This window comes from Peromyscus eremicus, chromosome 2 (assembly GCF_949786415.1).
Source record: "Peromyscus eremicus chromosome 2, PerEre_H2_v1, whole genome shotgun sequence".
Lineage (NCBI taxonomy): Eukaryota > Metazoa > Chordata > Mammalia > Rodentia > Cricetidae > Peromyscus > Peromyscus eremicus.
Genome location: NC_081417.1, coordinates 140839116 through 140855832, shown reverse-complemented (window position 1 = coordinate 140855832; position 16717 = coordinate 140839116). Strand labels below are relative to the sequence as shown.

The 16717-nt window shown below is 52.7% G+C and overlaps 3 protein-coding genes across 3 annotated transcripts; all 3 read left to right on the top strand.

Moving 5' to 3' along the window:
- The first annotated feature begins 2880 nt into the window (after positions 1 to 2880).
- Positions 2881 to 6502, top strand: Ccdc28b (coiled-coil domain containing 28B). Its single transcript, XM_059255033.1, has 5 exons — positions 2881 to 3675; positions 5141 to 5307; positions 5414 to 5607; positions 5812 to 5834; positions 6307 to 6502. Exons 1-5 carry the CDS (start codon positions 3512 to 3514, stop codon positions 6359 to 6361), a joined length of 603 nt encoding a protein of 200 aa, XP_059111016.1. The 5' UTR covers positions 2881 to 3511; the 3' UTR covers positions 6362 to 6502.
- Positions 6503 to 6631: 129 nt separating this feature from the next.
- Positions 6632 to 9548, top strand: Iqcc (IQ motif containing C). The gene is made up of 5 exons (XM_059255032.1): positions 6632 to 6757; positions 7407 to 7550; positions 7796 to 8048; positions 8263 to 8363; positions 8459 to 9548. The coding sequence occupies exons 1-5, from the start codon at positions 6716 to 6718 to the stop codon at positions 9200 to 9202; spliced, it is 1284 nt and encodes a 427-aa protein (XP_059111015.1). The 5' UTR covers positions 6632 to 6715; the 3' UTR covers positions 9203 to 9548.
- A 565-nt stretch (positions 9549 to 10113) lies between these two features.
- Dcdc2b (doublecortin domain containing 2B) lies at positions 10114 to 16028 on the top strand. Its single transcript, XM_059255031.1, is given in 7 exon segments — positions 10114 to 10541; positions 13774 to 13946; positions 14220 to 14366; positions 14475 to 14514; positions 14971 to 15106; positions 15509 to 15612; positions 15853 to 16028. Coding segments are annotated over 7 exon segments (912 nt in total). The 5' UTR covers positions 10114 to 10286; the 3' UTR covers positions 15910 to 16028.
- Positions 16029 to 16717: the final 689 nt, after the last annotated feature.

Genomic DNA, 16717 nt, shown 5'->3' with positions numbered 1-16717 from the left:
GCCTTACTTGTATCTCTGCTGATCGGATCGTTGGATGTTTCTGGATCCGTCTAGTCCTCTCCATTGTTATGGACTTGTCTGGATCAGCAAAGTGGCCATGGCAGTGTCCTGGCATCCTGCATATTCCAGAATGTCCTGCCTTCTACTGGCCACCACAAGTTCGGAACCCAGACAGATTACTTCAACTGTTTTCTCTTGCATGGAACAGCAAAGGACTTTTAAGTGAATTTTTTTAATTTCAGTATGGTGTGGTGCGCACCTGTAAGCCCCACACAGAAAGGCTGAGGCGTGATTGCTGTGAGTGTAGGGCTACCTTGGACTGTGTCAGCTAGGGTTATAGACTGAAGCTCTGTCTCAACGGAGGGGTGTGCCCTTAATCCAAGGGAAAGACAGGAGGGTCTGCATGTAGTGAGTGTTCCAGGGTGCCATAGTGATACCTTGTCTCACAGAAAAAGTGGGGTGAAGGGGTAGCTGCAAATTGGCTCACTAGATGCAGTTGCTCTGTCCCTAGGACCCACATAGAGAGAATGCACCCCAAGTTTTCTTTTGCTTTCTAAGCACATCTTCACACAGCCACATGTGTGCATATAGTAAATATATATGGCTTTTAAATAATTAGTAGCTAGTGAGAGGGAAGGTTCTTTTAAAGTAGGGGAGGCCCTGAAAAGAACAGAAGTTTAATAACCTCATTTAATAATTGGTTGAACCTGGCATGGTAGAATATGTCTTTAATCCCAGAGGTAGAGTCAGGCAGATCTCTTGTTGAGTTCAAGGCCATCTTAGTCTACATACCAAGTTTCAGCCCAGCTAGGAATCATGAGACCTTGTCTCAATAAAATAAAGAGATTTCCCTACAAACATTTTCCAAGGTGCTCAGGAGGGTGGGGGAAAAGATGAGGTTTATGCCTGGAGTTTGGGTGTCACATTAGGAAATACGAACCAGACCTAGAGGGCAGGAAGGATCCACTGAAGGAAGATGTTCAAACGGAGCTGAGCAGAGGGGTAAGTTATCGGGTCTGTGCCATTGACAACCTGTTATGATATTGGCCTTCCTCGGGGGAGTACTCAAAGACTTGGGTTCCTTAATTCAGCTGCTTTCCTGTAGGAGAGAACCTACTGATGGCATCACCCAGCCTCTGTCCTCTCTGGGTTGGTTAGACAGAAAAAAATGTAAGTGTTCAACAACAGCTTTATAGGAGCTTTGCTAGCCGGCTCACTGGCCCAGAAGGGCCTTACCTTGGCCCCTTCTAGACAGGTGGTAGACTAATAATATTCCATGCACACCACACACCACATTGGTTCCAAAGATCCTCCAGAACGGTGGAGGGGATTCTTTCCTGCTCCAACTCTGGAGCTTCCAAGCAAAGCAGCTCTGCCAAAGCTTCTGGCTCCTCAGGATGAGGCTGAAGGTGGGAACCCTAGAGGTACTTCCGGGCCCTCTGCCTGGCACCACTCCAGCAGCCCTTGTAGGAGAGGAAAGGAGCATCCCCGTTGTCCTCTCCCTCTGGCCCTAGAGTGATATGGGTGTTTAAAGCACCTGGGAAAGATTCCTATTTTGGTGTCTCCAGAAGCAACACCTCTGGGTACCCAGCAGCCAGTGGCCCAGGTCAGAGAATCCTGTTGTTGCTAAGGGGAAGATGAATGTATTGCCTAGGTCTGGGCAGCCTGGCTAAGGGTGCTACTCTCCTGTGGCATTGGATGCTGCTCTGGAGGACTGAGCCAGGAGCTCTGCCAGGTCTTAAAATAGATGCCTCAGTGATGGAGCCTCCCTCCCTCCTGGCCAGCACTACAACCAACAGTTCTGGGTCAGGCTCCTTCAAGAGCTCAGGTTGCCAGGTCTCCTGCCTACTCTGGTTCTCCCTGCATAGGAGGTGGGGAGAGATCCTGTCAGTTCATTGGCACTTACCAGCTAGGAGTGTCTGGATGTGATGGGACAGTGATACTGCCCAGGAATGAGTGAAGATTGGTTATTTTCAATGAAATCGGGATAATAATTATGTCTCAGGACTATAAGGATTAAATGTACATGAAAGGCTTAACAGGGTGCTTGGATACATGGCTGTCTTTGTTTCTTCTGTTGGCTGCTTATCTTTCTTTTATACTTACATATTGCCTGTATGACACATCCATTTATTCCCATCACCCCCCTCCTGCACACAAAGCCACCACCATTTTGTAAGGGATTCCCTCCAAACGCGACAAGGAACGGAAGGTATTTTAAATCCATATCCCGCAACTAACAGAGTCCTTAGTTCATAGGGTGAGAAGAACTGTTGTCGGCCTGAGGACTTTCCTCCGGTTCAGCTCCCTGTGAACCCAAAGAGGGCTACTTTCTCTTTAAATGCAAATCACCTCCAGCCAGCTTAGCTCCCACGAGCTCTAGCTCCACGGAGGAGAGAGAAAGCAAGGTAGAGAGAGGTTACAAAGAAGCACCATTCCTCATTCCAGACCGACCCCAAACCTCCAGGTCAGTGGCTCCCTGAGGGTTGTGGGAAGGGAGTGATGCGGGAGGGGGTGGGGCAACGCACCTGATGCACTTTTTTGAAGCCGAGGTTCAGAATTGAGTGATTCCTTGGACACAGCCTCCCTGGCTGAGCACGGACAGCCGATCTGGCTGCTGCTTCCATCAAATCACTTGCTGGGTCACACTGCTACATGGAGAGACAAGTTGTCTCCCTTCTACCCCACCCCAGCCCCATCGATGCCATCCAGCTATTATATGCTGCTGGCATAAATGCTCGTGTTCCTACTCCATCATCGCCATCTCAGGATTGAAGTGACCAGGCTTTTTGACAACAATTTGGACTGAGATCCGCTGGAGAGGACTTCAGCAGACCAAATGACGGGGGGGGGGGGGGGGGGGGGTTCATGGGAGTCAGGATAAGCTGTGCTGGCCACAGTTAGAGTCATTGGTGGAGATCCAACCCCAGAGACTTTCTAACTGGAAAAAGAAGAGACTAGAGGCTGTCCCAGGGAACTTCTAGGCATCCCTGGTATTTGCAGTTGAAGTGGAAGAAGAGAGAATGCCAATATGTAAGGGGGTAAGGTCATGAATCGGTCATTCCTAGTCACTGCAGTTGACAGGTTGATAGTAGAGCCTTTCCAGGTGCCCCTACCTTACCTTGGTCACATCTCATGCAGTCAGTATTTACTAAATACAAAGTGGGTAGGGGCCTAGTTAAGATGCATCTGATCCTCAGCTGGCTCCCCTAGTCACATCCACTCTGTCTCTGAGCATTTTCTTCTCCAGCCCTGGGCTCTGGGCTGCAGCAACAGGAAAACAGAAAGATGACCCTGATCCACTCCAGCTCTCTCAGGCAGGCCCACGGGACTTTCAGGAAGAAGGGGGCTTTGGCCTGGCCTTGGAAGGTCCTTCAGATGCATAGCCACAGTCCAGCAACAGGCTGGCATCTGGCCCTGTATACACAACAGGACAGAGCTCCTGACTGCTGGACGAGGACATTGCCCCCCATTATCTTCCTTCCCAGGCCTAAGGTGCAACAAGCACACCATGGATGACAAAAAGAAGAAACGGAGTCCTAAGCCCTGCCTGGCCCAGCCAGCACAGGCCCCGGGCACACTGCGGAGAGTCCCTGTGCCCACCAGCCACAGTGGTTCCTTAGCCCTGGGACTCCCTCATCTGCCATCACCCAAGCAGCGAACCAAGTTCAAGAGGTGAGTACAGAAAGGATGCTTGGCAAGAATGGAGGACCCTCAACTATGGGCTGAGCACTGTGGGAAGGAATGCCTTCAGACATTAGCTGCTAAGCAGTAGTTGATGCTTTCCCTGTTCTGGGTCCACATTCACCAGTGATGTAGACCCAATGCTTGCCCTCAAGTGCACAGAGAGAAAACCAGGGAGTCACGAGGACAACATAGAGTGAGGCTGTATCTCTGAAGAGAACGTGAGTGAGTACGAAAGTGAGAGGAAGCTGCTGGACACTCTAGAGAGGGAAGAATATTCAAAGCTGAAAAGCTTGCATGGCATGAAAACAAAGCTGTTGCCTAGAAGGCTCCAGGAGTATTGGGGAATAAATACTTCATGAGCGATTTGTCCCCTTTTATTTCATTTTAGTGATTGCCAGGGAATTGAACCCAAGATATTGGGCATGCTAAGCAAGTGCTTCTACCATTGAGCTACCTCCCTAGCCCATTTAAGTTCTCTGCTCAATTTTTTTATTATATTATTATTATTTTAGAGACGAGGTTCATTTTGTAGCCCTGGCTGTCCTGGAACTTGCTTTGTAGACCAGGCTGGCCTCAAACTCACAGAGATCCGCCTGCCTCTGCCTCCCAAGTGCTGGGATTAAAGGCCTGCACCAACACACATGTCATAGTGACACAAACCTTAAATCCTAGCATTGGGTGGCAGATGCCGGTAGATCTCTATGAGTTCATAGTGAGTTCCAATCCAACCAAGTCTGCATAGTGAGACCCTGTCTGAAATTACAAAACAAAAAAAGAATTTGGATCCTACAGTACAATTGTCCACATTTGTTCCCATAAATACAATGTGTTCTTTTCCCTAGTGTTCTCAATAAGAGCAGTGCCCTGTAGAACTCTGTACCAGCTGCCTGACCAGCATGTACCAGCATGGCTGTAGTAGGCTGTATCTGAGCTCAGGGTACTTGACAATAGTAGGAAATGGGGCTGGAGAGGAAGGAAGGCCTGGCTGGTTCAGTGTTACTCTGGGGAGACGGAGACGGAATGTATTACCCTGCTTCTCCCAGAGCCACACCTGCAAGGAGCTGGAACATTCAGAACAGTTTTTGCAACAAGAGCAGGAAGATTTTTGGTGGGAGGTGCTTTGTTGGCAGTGAAGAAGGAAACTCTGTAAAGGCCAAGACCAAGTGACCCATCGAGAATCCCAGGGGCTGCAGGGGCTCTCAGACAGGAAGCTGGGTCAATCTCCCTGCAGGCACAGCTCTGGCTGCAGCATCCATGGAAACAGAGTTCTTTCTGTCCTCTTCCTTTCTCCCTTCATTAGCTCCATCCCCTCTACCCATCCCACTGCTCAGGGCAAGACCTGAGAACAAACACCCATTTGTGCTGGTGAGTGGGTAGGGCAGAGGAAGTAGTGCAGAGAGAAAGGGCAAGAGATCCCGACACCCGTGACCACGGGCATGTCCACTTCACCCAGAGTAGGCAAGGAGAAATGCCGACCCGTGCTGGCTGGAGGTGGCGGCGGCTCTGCAGGCACACCCCTGCAACACTCCTTCCTGACCGAAGTGACAGATGCCTATGAGATGGAGGGGGGACTGCTGAACCTGCTCAACGACTTTCATTCGGGCCGCCTGCAGGCCTTTGGTAAGTTCAGGGCAGGATGGATCTGTGGGTGGGGCTGGAGGTCCTGGGGGGGGGGCATGCTGGGGCTAGGGTCCCGGGCTGGCTCCTAAACTCAGGAGTTGTCCAGGGAAGGAATGCTCCTTCGAGCAGTTGGAGCATGTGCGGGAGATGCAGGAGAAGTTGGCCAGACTGCACTTCAGCCTGGATGTGTGTGGGGAGGAGGAGGACGAGGAAGAAGACGACGATGGGGTCACGGAGGGCTTGCCTGAGGAGCAGAAGAAGACAATGGCTGACCGCAACCTGGACCAGCTGCTTAGCAATGTGGGTCAGAAAGCTGGCTATTTTGGATCCTCGGGACACCAAGGGTGGAGAGGGCACAGGCTCCCAAGTCTCCCAGTGAAAAGTTGGGGGTACATGAACCCAAGAGCTGTGACCTCCTCAAGCTGAACTGGTAGGGCTTCCCCAACATCCACGTTTGTTCTGGGTTCCCTCCTGACATAACTCTCCTTTTCTCTCTATTGACAGCTAGAAGATCTTAGCAATTCCATGTATCCTTTCCAAGGGGCTTAATAGGGCTCATGTGTCTTTCAGGAGAGAGAGAGAAATGAGGGATGGGAATCAGTTTCTCTCTTCCTGCCTCCCTTTCTGCGTATTCATAACGTAACAAATATTCCCATCTCCTGCAGTCCTGACTCAAGAGTTAGTCACAAACTATCCCCACTTGAGAAGAGGAATGTAGAATTTCCCAAATGCTAAGAGAAAAACATCATGTGTGGTGGCACAAAACTTTAATCCTCGCATTCAGAAAGTGGAGGCAAGCCCTGGCATGATTAAAATCTTTGAAGTTGATACAAGGCTTGTGATGGTCTCCTACCCTTTCAGCTTTTCATAATGATCCTTAGATTGTGGCCTGGTGTGATGGCACTGGACGGACACACACACACACACACAGCCTGTGCAGGATGGGAAGGCAGGTGGAAACACTGGGGTCCAAAGCGTCACAGTCCTTGACTGGCACAGACAGAAGCTGCACTTGGCAGAGAATGCTGAGCCTGAGGAGCAGCCAGCATCGTAGGTGCCAGAACCAGGCCTAGACTGCTTCCCTCCTTCCCTTCAAACTGTGACTTTTTACGGACTACTCGGGAGGGTATTCCGCAGCCCCCCAGGTGCTATGAGGTGGGGGGCACTGGATGGAATTAAACAAACGGAAAAGCGACTCCTTTCCGGCGTCCTCCTTGCTCTCACTGCGCCGCACATTAGGCCGGATCCAGTTGCGTAGGTGGGTCGGAAACCTAAGCCAGGCGCCGGACCCTGGAAACCGCGGGCGGGGCCCTGCGTTTGCGCATGCTCAAGAGCGGTGCTGCCTAAAGACGCACCGCGCAAGCGCACGCATGCGGACGACGCACAGCGCAGGGCGTTTGGCGACGTGATGGAGCCGGGCCTATTTCTTCACAAGGTGTCGACATTGCAGGTCGTGATGGAGCTGCTAGTACACTTCGGGTCAGGGGCGGGGACCTTCGGCAAATGCAGCCGTCACCTCACTACATCACGTCCCTTGCCCGCACTGTACTGAAGAGTGCCCAGCTGGGGCGGGGTTGGGGGAAGAGCGAGCGGGAGGGTCCAGCCCAGCACTTCTCACCTCCCAGAGCTCCGAAACACGGTTGCCCGTCCCTTCCCCATGACCATGTTTGCTCTGGCAGCCCCCGATGATCTCTCCAGAAACATCCAAGATCTGTCTTTTGTGCTAGAGATGTAGCTCGAGCGCTTAACTTGTATGTTCAAGGCCCTGGGTTTGATTCTCCAGCCGCCAACAACCATCAAATCGAGTGTGCTTGCCAGGATGCTCCTTTTCTTACTTTTTTCTTTCTTTCTTTTTTTTTTTTTTTGGTTTTCTTTTCTCTCTGTGTGTGTTGTTATTGTTTTTTGAGACAGGGTTTCTCTGTGTAGTCCTGGCTGCTCTGGAATTCTCTCTGTAGACCAGGCTGGTCTTGAACTCAGAAATCCACCTGCCTCTGCCTCCCAAGTGCTGGGATTAAAAGCGTGCGCCACCATTCCTGGCTCAAGATACCCCTTTTCTAAACGTGTTAAGAGATATTTTCCTCGCTTGTTCTCCACATTAGGCCTGTATCCGGGGCTTCTTGGTCAGACGTCAATTCCAGAGCCTTCGAGCTGAGTACGAAGCAATTGTACAGGAGATCGAGGGTGACCTCAGCACACTTCAGTGGACTGGGGGCTGGATTCCCAAGCCCGTATTTCTCCCAGAGGTAGTGCACACCCCAGGGGGAAGAGGAAAGGAGAACCTGGTGCAGGGTTCTGGGGAATGGTGAGATTTATGTGTATGGGTGTTTTGCCTGCTGTCTCTATAGCATGTGTATGCGTGGTGCCTCCAAGGTCAGGTTCACTCTCACACCCCAGTCCTTAGCTCTGCCTCTTTGCCCACTGGACTCTGGTTTCCAGATATCTGTGGGGGTTTAGCCTTTTGATTCTCATACCTCTGATTTTTCACAAGGCAAAGTCTCATTGCTCCTGGAAAGCAGAGAAAATACCAAACCCAGAGCAGAAACTCTGGAGCCATTTCCCATGTAAAGACTCTGAAAAAGATGTCATCTTGGAGGAGACGGTGTTGAAGAAGACAGGAGGGAGCCCAGCAGAACCAGGAAGTCTTTGCCAAGATGACAGCCTCTGGCTTCAGGCTGAGCAGGGCAGAAAAGCCAGCCAGGGGAAGACCAGAGATAGCTCCATGTCCCAGGTGGACAATGCAGGTACCTCTCTGCCTAGATCAGGGCAAGCCTGATCTCTGGGCCTCAACCTCCCACCTGAAACCTGGAAGGATGTGCAAGAGAAGTTGCAGCCTTCCTCCCCCCTCCCCCTGCCTGATGAGCATGGAGGCCGCCAGGATCTGGGCTGGACTTGTTCCCAGTGTCTACCTCTCAAGACCTTCTCCTCCTTTTCCTCCTTTCTTCAATGACATCCCAGATCTAGGGCTGTCCCAGAGCCAACATGAGCTCCAGGACCAGCGCAACCATCTGGCCATGGAGTTGCTATGGCTGCAGCAGGCCATCCGTAGTCGAAAGGAGGTAGGCACTAACTGAGAACCCTTTCTAAGCAGGTCGGGGTGGGGAGAGGCCTTGTGCCATGCCTGAGCAAGCTTGCTTTTCTTCTTTCCTAACAGTACCTCATTCTCAAACAAACACTGAGATCCCCAGAAGCAAGCCAGACCAGAGACAAGCCTAACATGTGCCTGGACACCCAGGGTCAGGCCTGTGAGAAGGCCTGGTTGCAATCAAGCTGCCTCCTTAAGGACCAGTGCTGTAGAGACAGGACCATAGGAGAGCCACACCATACAGATGACTCCTGCCACGAGGGCAAATCCCAGCCACAGAAATCCCCAGACAGGCTAGCCGCCGGTACAGGCAAAGACAAGATTTGGGCTAAGGGCAGGGAACTATGCTATAGGAAGGCTGGACCACAGCTGCCCGCAGCATTAGAGAGCCAGGCTGGAGGGGACAGGGTCACCAGGGGACCAGACCACAGAGGACAGGCCTTGAGTGAAACCTGCCTGCAGCAGTTGAAACTCCTAGAGGATCAGACCCCTGGGGACCCCGAGTCTAGGCATCCTTGTTCTGGAAAGACAGCAACACAGCTGCCCACACCCTGTGAAAACCCAAACACTGGGGACAGATACTCCGGGAAGCCAAGCTACAGAGAGGCTGACTGCCAGAGAGCCAGGCCAGATGCTTTGAGTAGCACAGAAGATCACGTGATTTGGGATGGAACGTTTGCAGGGCTGGAACATCTCAGAAGGACTAAACCACCCAAGAGCCAGCACCCCAGTGTTAGAAGTTCCAGCCATGGAACTACCAGTGAGCTTAGTCAGGAAGGATGGGAAAGCCGGAGGACTCTGCTGTGGAGATGAAGATCTCCGGAGAACTTGTCTTCCACAAGAGAGGACCAGTGGAGGGCAGACCATGGAAAGCAGGACCATCAGGCAAGACCTGGGGATCCGGGAGAGGAATAGGTTCCCAAAGGGGATGCTATGAAAAGGTGATAAGGGACCTGGTTCCACCTCTTTCTCCTGCCCTTGCTCCTGGCCATTGGTAGCTGTCAGGCCAAAGTGCAGGATTGGATTGCGCTGGTACAGCAGGAGAAAGATGGAGGGCATGCCCTGTTATCCTCTGCCTGTGGCTTAATCCAGGTTTCACCTTCCCTCGGGTGAGGTGGGAGGGAGGGTCGTAGAGAATAAAAGTTTTCTTGGGTGATGAGCCTGTCTGCTTTTCTTTTCTTTTTTTTTTTTTTGGGGGGGGTTGTTTTGGTTTTTCAAGACAGGGTTTCTCTGTGTAGTTTTGGTTCCTGTCCTGGATCTGGATCTGTAGACCAGGCTGGCCTCGAACTCGCAGAGATCTGCCTGACTCTACCTCCCAAGTGCTGGGATTAAAGGCGTGCGCCACCACCGCCCGGCCTGTCTGCTTTTATCTCCTGTTTCTGACCCGGACAGGTTTGGGTCATCTGGTTCATCTCTCCCTCACATGGCACCTCATCCCCAAAGCCAGCTAGCAGCCGTGGCCAAAGCACAGTTAACCCTCCTTGAGGAGCAGTCGTCAGGCTGATCACCCCCTGGTCTCAGTTCAAAGGAGCCCAAGCCCTGGAGAAGCCTGGACATCTGTGTGGGAATCTCTCTTCCCCTCACTGATCCCAAGGCCTCCCTTTTGTAATGTGAGCAGACTGGGTTGGAAAGACAGCTCAGTGCTAGTGTTTGCCTAACAAACAAGGGCCAGGGTTTGATCCCAGCTCTGCAAGCAAATGAAAACAGCGATCCTATCTACCCTGCTCTGGTGAGGCCCATCAAGTGCAGATCGGAGACCCTGCATTCAGGAAAATGCTCCTGTCCAAGGTGCTTGAAGCCTTCCCGGATAAGAAGGCAGGACCTCACCTCTGGCACAGCTCCCAGCCCCGGCTTAGTTGCTTGGCAACTGCTCTGCGTCTGTGAGTGAAGATAAACTATGGTAGCCAAGAGAGTACTGGTGTATCGAAATGGGGACCCCTTCTTCCCAGGCCGCCAGCTGGTGGTGACCCAACGCCGCTACCCCACCATGGAGGCTTTCCTCTATGAGGTGACTTCAGTGGTGCAGGCCCCACTGGCTGTCCGTGCCCTCTACACACTGTGTGACGGCCACCGCGTCACTGACCTGGCCGACTTACAGAATGGAGGGCAATACGTGGCTGCTGGCTTTGAACGATTCCACAAGCTCCAGTGAGTGGGCCGGGGAGGCCAAAGTGCCCAGGGAGGGTGGTGGGAGCCGTAGTGCATCCAGGACTTACCTCCAAGTTGACAGGCTCGTTTTCCCAAAACCTGGGGAGAAGCTGCACTCTAAGAGCGTAGGAGCACAGTGAGAAAGCTGCCTGAGGCTACATGGTCAAAGAAGGTGAGCTGTAACTCAGCTTGCCTTCTGTTTCTACAGTTAATGCCCACCACAACCAGGACCAGCCTGTGGGGACAGTTTTGCACGTTGAACTTTATTTAGGAATTATTCTCCCTTCCACTCCCCCCGCCATCCCGGCCCGCCTTCCAAGACAGGGTTTCTCTGTGTAGCCCCGGCTGTCCTGGAACTCACTTTGTAGATCAAGCTGGCCTCAAACGAAGAGATCTGCCTGCCTCTGCCTCCCAAGTGCTGGGATTAAAGACCTGGGTCACCACACCTGGCCAAGGATTTATTTTCTGTTTCTGAGGGTTCTGCCTGCATGTAAGTGCCCTGTCATGCCTGGTGCCCTTAGAAGCCAGAAGTGGGTGCCAGATCCCCCGGCCCTAGAGTTAAGGATGGTGGTGAGCCACCATGTGAGTGGCAGGAACTCAGCCCAGGTCCTCTGCAAGAGCAGAGTGTAGGCAGCTGCTCAGCCGCCTCGCCAGCCCTTTTAATCTTAGTGTGTGTGTGTGTGTGTGTGTGTGTGTGTGTGTGTGTGTACACAAGTGTGTGTGTGTGTGTACACAAGTGTGTGTGTACACAAGTGTGTGTGTGTACACAAGTGTGTGTGTACACAAGTGTGTGTGTACACAAGTGTGTGTGTGTACACAGGTGTGTGTGTACACAAGTGTGTGTGTACACAAGTGTGTGTGTGTGTGTGTGTGTGTGTACACATGTGCGGGTGCTATCAGAGGCTGTCTGATCCCCTGGACCTGGAGTTACAGTTGTTTGTAAGCCAGCTGATGTGGGTACACAGAGATAACTCAGATCCTCTGGAAGAGCAGTAAGTAGTCTCAACTGCTTAGCTAACCCTCCAGCCCTTTTAGTGTGTGTGTGTGTGTGTGTGTGTGTGTGTGTGTGTGTGTGAGATGGCAGGTGTGCACAGGGCAGGAAACACTCGCCAGAGTCGCTACCCTCCCTTCCTCCACGTGGCTCTAAGGCGGTCAGGCTTTGGCGGCCCAGGGCCTTTCCCTGCAGAGCCGTCTCTGCAGCCCTGAGTGTTGACTAGGCCTTGCCAACACCATCACCAAACACTGAAACTGGCCACCACTTCCTCCCTGCTGTACTTAGCATCGGAAACTCCTTAGACTAGGCTCATCTCTTTCTGCAAGATGAGACTCTCTTCCAAAGTGGAAGACAGCTGACCTGAGCTTCCGACCCAGGCCGAGCTTCCAAGTCCTACCTGAGCACCCCGCTGGGGGAGTTCACAACAAGGAGGGAACATGGTGTCTGGACTTAGGCACTTCCTGTGGAATTTTGAACAAGTCACTTTTTTGACTTTGATACAAAATGAAAATAAAATCACCCTCATGAATGGGGAATTTCTGGACTACAGTAAGATACTTAAGGCTTGCCCTCAGCCTTCAACAATGTGGTGTACCTAAGAGCCACATGGATTTATAGCTGGACTCAGTTCTCTGAGATCCTAAGGCAAGTTCATATTTCCACATGTTCCTGGCCCAAAAGAGAGTGCTCCAGTGAGGAGGGACACTTAGGGTGCTGGGCAGCTTCGGGAAGATGGCCTCATCCTACAGAGAGAGGATAGACCTAGCCTAGAGTTTGAGATGCTTGGCTAAAGCAGCGAGAAAGCATGAAGACATGATTGTTTGGTGGTGATGGTGGGATAGGAGACCAAATAAGAGATTTTGGAGTCAGGCTGGTGTCTACATGGGAGGTGGAGACGGGTGGGTCAGAAGTTGAAGGTCATCTTCAGTTACACACTGAGTAGAGGCTAGCCTGGACTACTTGGGGAACTCCACTGTCTCAGTCTCACTTTGCAGTGCTAGATCTTTTTCTTTTTTTATTTTTATTTTTTTTAATTATTTTTTTAAGGATTTATTTATTTATTATGTATACAATGTTCTGCCTGCATGTATGCCTGCAGGCCAGAAGAGGGCGCCAGATCTCATTACAGATGGTTGTGAGCCACCATGTGGTTGTTGGGAATTGAACTCAGGACCTCCGGAAGAACAGCCAGTGCTTTTAACCGCTGAGCCATCTCTCCAGCCCAATCTTTTTCTTTGTCTTTGTAGCCCTGGTTGTCTTGGAATCACTCTGTAGACCAGACAGGTCTTGAACTCAGAGATCAGCCTGCCTCTGCCTCACAAATGCTGGGACTAAAGGTGTGAGCCACCAACAGTAGGCCTGGCCTTAGGAGTGCCACCGCACACGCATCCCATCTCATTAGTCAGGGAAAAGTTCAACCTGCAGAATGGTCTCCTCGGACTAGCCCTGCAGTGATGGGATCCTGTCTGTGATGGGCATAAGCCTGGCTAGCCCGGGTTCCGACTCCCTCAGGTGACCTGGGACCTATCTGTCCTTTCAGCTACTTGCCTCCTGGAAGGAAACCCCCAGGTGGGAAGAGCAGCCATCAACATGTAAGTCCAGGGGAGACTCCACAGCTCTGTCATCCATTCCATCCCTCTTAGAACAAGTGTCCTGAAGGCAGCAGGATTTGTGGAGTCTGGGGCACACCACACCCACTCCAGAACCTGCTGCTGTCCTGGGTCATCCCCTGCTTCTTACCTAATCTCCAGGCCACAGTCCCCAAAGGAAAGGGTGAGTTGTGAAACAGGAGGCCAAAGGACAGGAGTTGTGTGACTCAGGGAGTACCCTCCAGAGAGGTGTGAGCAGACTCATCCCTGCTCACTCACTCTCCTGCACAACCAGACTCATCCCTGCTCACTCGCTCTCTTGCACAAGTTTGGTTCCTGCCTGCTCACCCCATGTTCTTAGAACCAGCCAGTCCCAACCAAAGTCCTGGACTTTCTCCTGACTTGAAGGCCTGCCTTGGATTTCAGGAGCCTTTCATGTCTCACCGCCCATGTGACGGGGCCTTTGGACAGTGGCTGCCAGCAGACGCCCCTTGCTATATCCAGTGAGTGCCAGCATCAGGGAGTGGGGGTGTAGATTTGTGCCTCAGTGAGACCAAGAAAATGGCAGTGGGTTTTTCCAGGAGCCCCATGACAAGTGGGAAGATTAAAATCCCAACATCTCAGTGGTTCCTATGCCCCTTTCACATGTGGAGTCTTGGAGACCCATCCCCTACCTGGCTGTTCTTTGTCTCAGTGTGTTCAGGAATGGAGACCTACTAAGTCCTCCCTTTGGTCTGAAGCTGCCCCAGACTGTCATCCAGGACTGGGAGATGGTACTGAAGCTGCTGACCGAGAAGGTCAAGTTACAGAGTGGGGCTGTACACAAGTGAGTATGAGGCCGGGAGGCCGGGCACCCCAAGAGCCCACGGTTTTTGTCTGCTCTTAAAAGTTGAAAAGGGCAAAGGAAGGCATGTTCTCTCCAGCAGGACTTCCTCCGGTGCCTCAGGGGAGGGGTTTCCTAGCCCAGCCCTTGCTCAAGTCAGGCAGAGCCCAGGTTAACATTGCCCAGAGGACCAAAGTCAGAGGGTCCCCCAAAGGAGCTGTACCTACCTCAGCGCCTGCTGGGTAGACAGCAGCCTGTTGTCTCGCCTCCTCCCAGACTCTGCACCCTCAAGGGGCTCCCGCTCTCAGCAGGGGCTGCTCTGGTGAGCGGCCATCACTACGTGGCAGCTGGAGAAGAGGAGTTCAAAGCCCTCCCCTATGTGGAGCTCTTGGTGCCCAGCCCCGCTCTGGCCAGGGGCTGCTGGTATGTTTGAGGTGGAGGGTTGCAGGCCACAGCACAGGAAGTACTCTCTGGCCTGGGAGCTAGGACTGTGTTCTCCTCTGCCCACTACAAACCTTCCTTTCACTGCAGGTATCCTCCAGGCCGGAAGTCTGAGTGCCACAGGCAGAGGGTAGGTGACAGTGGGGCGGGGGAGTGACCAGCTGGGGATTCTGGCCTCACCCCATCCTGGGAAGTAGTGATTTCCCTTTCTTGGGGTAGGAACTGAAGTTCACAAGCATAAACAAGACTCATTCAGGGGGACAGTTATCGAGTGGCACATGCCATGCCAACTGCCTCCCCACAGGTTGGCTGTGGGAGCTGCCTCCTTGGCACAGCAGGGCCCAAGGGAACCTCCATTCTCCCAGATGAGCCAATGAGTGCGTGGCACCGTTTCACTGGCATCTTTGGATGCCAGCGTCAACTGGATAGACACGCCTACAGGAACAGAGGCAGGCAGGAAGGATGCAGACTCTGAAGATGGGCACACGGCCTCTCGAAAGCCTGCACAGGGGGCAGGGCACACTGGGGAGGAGGAGACGTAAGAACAGTCTACAGATGGGGTTCTCACTCGGTGTCCCTTCTGTAGGCCCGCGGCCACAAGGCCCAGGCACCCCAGTCTTCTGCAAAGGAACCTGGACAAACTGAGCCATCCACTTTCTATGTCACAGCCCGGCAGTCTGTCCAGCCACCAAGCAAGCCTTTTCCTCTTTCACATCCATCAGGTGAGGGCTCCGGGGCTGGACCCTTCACATCCCTCCCCTATGCTCACACATGCTAGGGACGCATGGGAGCTCAGGTCATCAACACAGGATGGTCTTGCTACTGCAGGGGGATGTCTGCAGGGGAGAATGCTTCAGCAGAGCTCCACGCCACTCTTCTATTCGCATGTCCTTGCTCCTTTCATAGGGACTTATATAAACAGAAAAGACAATGCTTAAGCCATAAGGTTCAGAGGTGGGTTTGAGCTGGGAGCTAAAGGCTGGCTTCTAACTTCCCTGCCATCCTCTGAGGTGTTGGAGAACGTGGAACAAGGCTCAGGGGAAGGAACTAGGGGAGCAGGTGAAGGCACCTAAGGCTGTGGACCCCCTCAGCCTGGGCATCGACCAATGTTGCCTCCTTGTTAGGAGTTAAGGGAGTTTATGAGGCTTCCCACCCAAGGAAGGAAACAGCCGGGGCTCAGGAAGTGGCTGATGATGAGAACATCTACACAGAAGAGCCTGTGGATCAGGTAAGTCCATCAGCTTGGGACACCTTATACTGAGATGGGCAGGGGTCTGAGCTAAAGTCGGGGCTCCCAGGACACCATCTTCCCAGCGACTGAGCAGATCAAAACCTGAAAGCCTGCCTTCTTGTTTCCTAATTCCCGAGGCTTTCTAATTTCCAGCCTCCTGTCCTGGGTTGGGGACCTCTGGCAGTGGATGCAAACTGGGCATCCACATGGCTCTGTATGTCTCCACATGTCCACCAGAGGGCAGCAGAGACAGTGGAAGAGGCCTTATCCGCCAACACCCGCCGGGGCCTGTAGCCATCTATCCTCATGCTCAGCCCAAGCTGGTCCACCATCTTCAGTGCCAGGAACTCGACAGAAACTGAGGACAGCCACTCCCAGCTACCCCCGCCCCAGCTTTCAGCAGCCTGGTCCTGAGAAACACAGTAGGTACGGCCTCCTCTGCCCCTCCCCATTCATAAGCCTGGCTACTTCCTTATGAGATTCCCTGCAGAGAAAGGCCCTGCAGACTGGGTTAGGAGAAGGCTTGTCACAATAAAGTAACATTTGCTGAGCTTTGTTTGCTGCAGGTTTATTGAAAGCTGCTACAGGTGTTTGCTGCAGCTTGGCGCTGCTTGGCGCACAGCTGTCTGCTCACTTGAGGGACTGGCAGGTGAGCATTTTTGCCCAGGGCCAGCTCTTTTTTCTCCCATCTGCATTCTGCTGTAACCACTCTCCCTGAATTCCACCCCGAGTCAGTCAAGAGACTGTAGTGGGGCTGCGGAAGCCTCCAGACACAGTCCTGGTTCAGAGACTGCAGCCAGCCCTTTCCATGTAGTAGAGGCTCTGTGGACTCTGACATTAGAGCAGGCCAGCAGGCCAGGGCAACAGTGCCTGAGATGACAGCAGGCAGAGGCTGCTGGGGCGGAGGCTGCTGGGCGGGTGTACAGTCTCCAGTGCTAAATCAGTCTCTTCCCTCTAATGCAAGGTTTCTCTGTGTAGCCCCGGCTGTCCCGGGACTCGATCTGTAGACCAGGCTAGCCTGGAACCCCGTGATCCGCCTGCCTCTGCCTTCCGAGTGCTGGGATTACAGGCATGCGCCACCACTCCTGGGTCCAGTGCTAAA